The sequence below is a fragment of the Ovis aries genome, chromosome 7, assembly GCF_016772045.2.
Source record: "Ovis aries strain OAR_USU_Benz2616 breed Rambouillet chromosome 7, ARS-UI_Ramb_v3.0, whole genome shotgun sequence".
NCBI classification, from domain to species: domain Eukaryota; kingdom Metazoa; phylum Chordata; class Mammalia; order Artiodactyla; family Bovidae; genus Ovis; species Ovis aries.
In genome coordinates, this window is record NC_056060.1 from 70,533,562 (window position 1) to 70,535,645 (window position 2,084).

The 2,084-nt window shown below is 67.0% G+C and overlaps 1 protein-coding gene across 3 annotated transcripts in view; it reads left to right on the top strand.

Annotated features, from left to right (window-relative positions):
* Positions 1-555: 555 nt before the first annotated feature.
* Positions 556-2,084, top strand: part of PPM1A (protein phosphatase, Mg2+/Mn2+ dependent 1A) — a 52,481-nt gene continuing 50,952 nt past the window's right edge. The window contains exon 1 of one of the 3 annotated variants that reach the window (XM_042253066.2): positions 556-1,099. In XM_042253066.2, the coding sequence (XP_042109000.2) occupies positions 1,000-1,099 (100 nt within the window). In that variant the 5' untranslated portion in view covers positions 556-999. Of the gene's footprint in view, positions 1,100-1,410; positions 1,789-2,084 lie in introns of those variants that run through there. The other 2 variants (XM_060418127.1, XM_027971910.3) reach the window with 2 other exon arrangements.

Here is a 2,084-nt window from a genome sequence, read left to right on the forward strand (position 1 = left end):
CTGGATTTTGGTCACCTGAACGCTCAGTTTCAACTAGGTTTAGCAGATCTCCAACTCTTAATATTGGAGAAGGCAATGGCACCCCACTCCTGTACTCTTGCCTGGAAAATCCCATGGATGGAGGAGCCTGGTAGGCTGCAGTCCATGGGGTCGCCAAGAATCAGACACGACTGAGCGACTTCACTTTCACTTTTCACTTTCATGCATTGGAGGAGGAAATGGCAACCCACTCCAGTGTTCTTGCCTAGAGAATCCCAGGGACTGGGGAGCCTGGTGGGCTGCCGTCTATGGGGTAGCACAGAGTCGGACACGACTGAAGCGACTTAGCAAGCAGCAGCAGCAGCAACTCTTAATATAAGCAGCTGTTACGTTTTTATTGTCTTCTGGAATTTGAAAAATCTTTCTTTTCTTTAACCTCACTGGAGGTCGTTGGAAGTCCTCAGTGACAGAATCACGTGACTGTCTAACAAGTGCCAATAAACACAATGTGGAACCTCACGAGCTACAGGCTGGAAACCGGCCAGAATCTCAGAGCATGTGCCTCCTGTGTGTATCAGTTGCACTCGCATGTGGGTGGGTGGCAGTACGGTGTATGGGTAGTTGCCCTTCGAGATGCGAGGTGTGTAGCTGGGGTACCTGCGTGTGTCTCCAAGGGTCCCTGGGGCTAGGGTGGCTCTGGAGGTGTGGAGCCTTGGAGGAGGGGGTCTGGCGGCGGCCTGACACCGAGTTAACTTTTGAGCCGCAGCAGCCAGGCCTCGACCAGGCCGCGACCGTGCCCGAGAGAAGTCGAAAGCACGGGGTTGTCCTTCAGCTTCTGTGGACTGCGCCTAAGCAGGGAGCGGTTTGTGTATTTGCAGACAGATGGCAGCGCCGCGCCGGGAGGCCGGGATGCCACGGGGGAGCGTCTGAGTTCCCGTCGGCAGACTGCCAGGCTTGGAGGGCATCTCGATTCTTGGGGCTCCTAACAATCACACACTCCGTCCAACCCAACGCCGGGAGATGAAGGCCCCGGTTCCAGTTCCGATCCGGGATTCGCGATGCTCCCTCAAGCCTCGGTCTGAGGCCGGGGTAGCAAGCCGACTGCGGCGAAAGATACCGGGTAGGGCAGTGACGTCATCTGCGCCCGCCCCCTCCCCCCTCTCCCCTTCCCCCCTCCCCCCGTCCCCCGCTTGCCGGCCGGCGCTGCGGTTCCTGCCCAACGACATCCGGGTCTCTCCAGCTGCTCCACCTCGCCGCAGCTGTAGCGAGGGCTGAGCCGACGGGGAGGGGTGGGGCGGGGCGGGGCAGTCGGAGGCGTGGGGGAGGGGCAGCACGGCGCCGTCGAGAGCGCGCCTGCGCGGGGACGCGCTCGAGGCGGCGGCGGCGGCGGCGGTGGTGGCGGCTCTAGGGGCGGGAGCGCGCGCGGGAGGGAGGGAGCTGTGGTCTCGGCGCCCGCCCGCCTTGCAGCTTCGGGTGCTCCGGCGGCTGCAGCTCGGGAACCGGTGGTTGGGGAGGGGGGGGGGGGGGCGCCAGGCAGGTGGGGCGCGAAAGCTATGACTCTTCGGCTCTTCCTCCTCCCGGACCCGCTCTCCGCCTCCCGCTCCAACGCCCGGATGATCTGAGCCGCGAGGGCGCCGAGAGCCGGGGGCCCGGACGCAGCCCGGCTCCTCCCCTCCTCCGCCCCCTCCCCGGCCTGACCTGGCCGGCCGCCGCCGCGGTGACCCCCCTCCCGCCCCCTCCCCGGCCGCCGTCGCCGCCGCCGCCGCCGCCTCGGCGGACCAGGGACTTGCCCGTCCGCGGCTGCTCCGGGTAAGCGCGACGCTCGGGCCGACGGCGGGCGGGAGGGCGGGCGGCGTGGGCCTGCGCGGCGGTGGCCAGGCCTGGGGCCTGGGGCCTGTAAACAAGCCGGGCGTCTGCCCGGGCGCTCCCGGGAGGAGACGCGACAACTCCACCCCCTGGCCCGGCCTCCTCCCCGGAGCCCGGCGGCGGGCGGCGAGGGGTTAACGCTCCTCGAGGGCGGCGGCGGGGAGGCGGGGGCGGGGTGTTGGTGGCGGCTGCCGGGGGAGGGTCGCGACCCTCCGGCCGCCCAGGCCCGGCTCGATGTT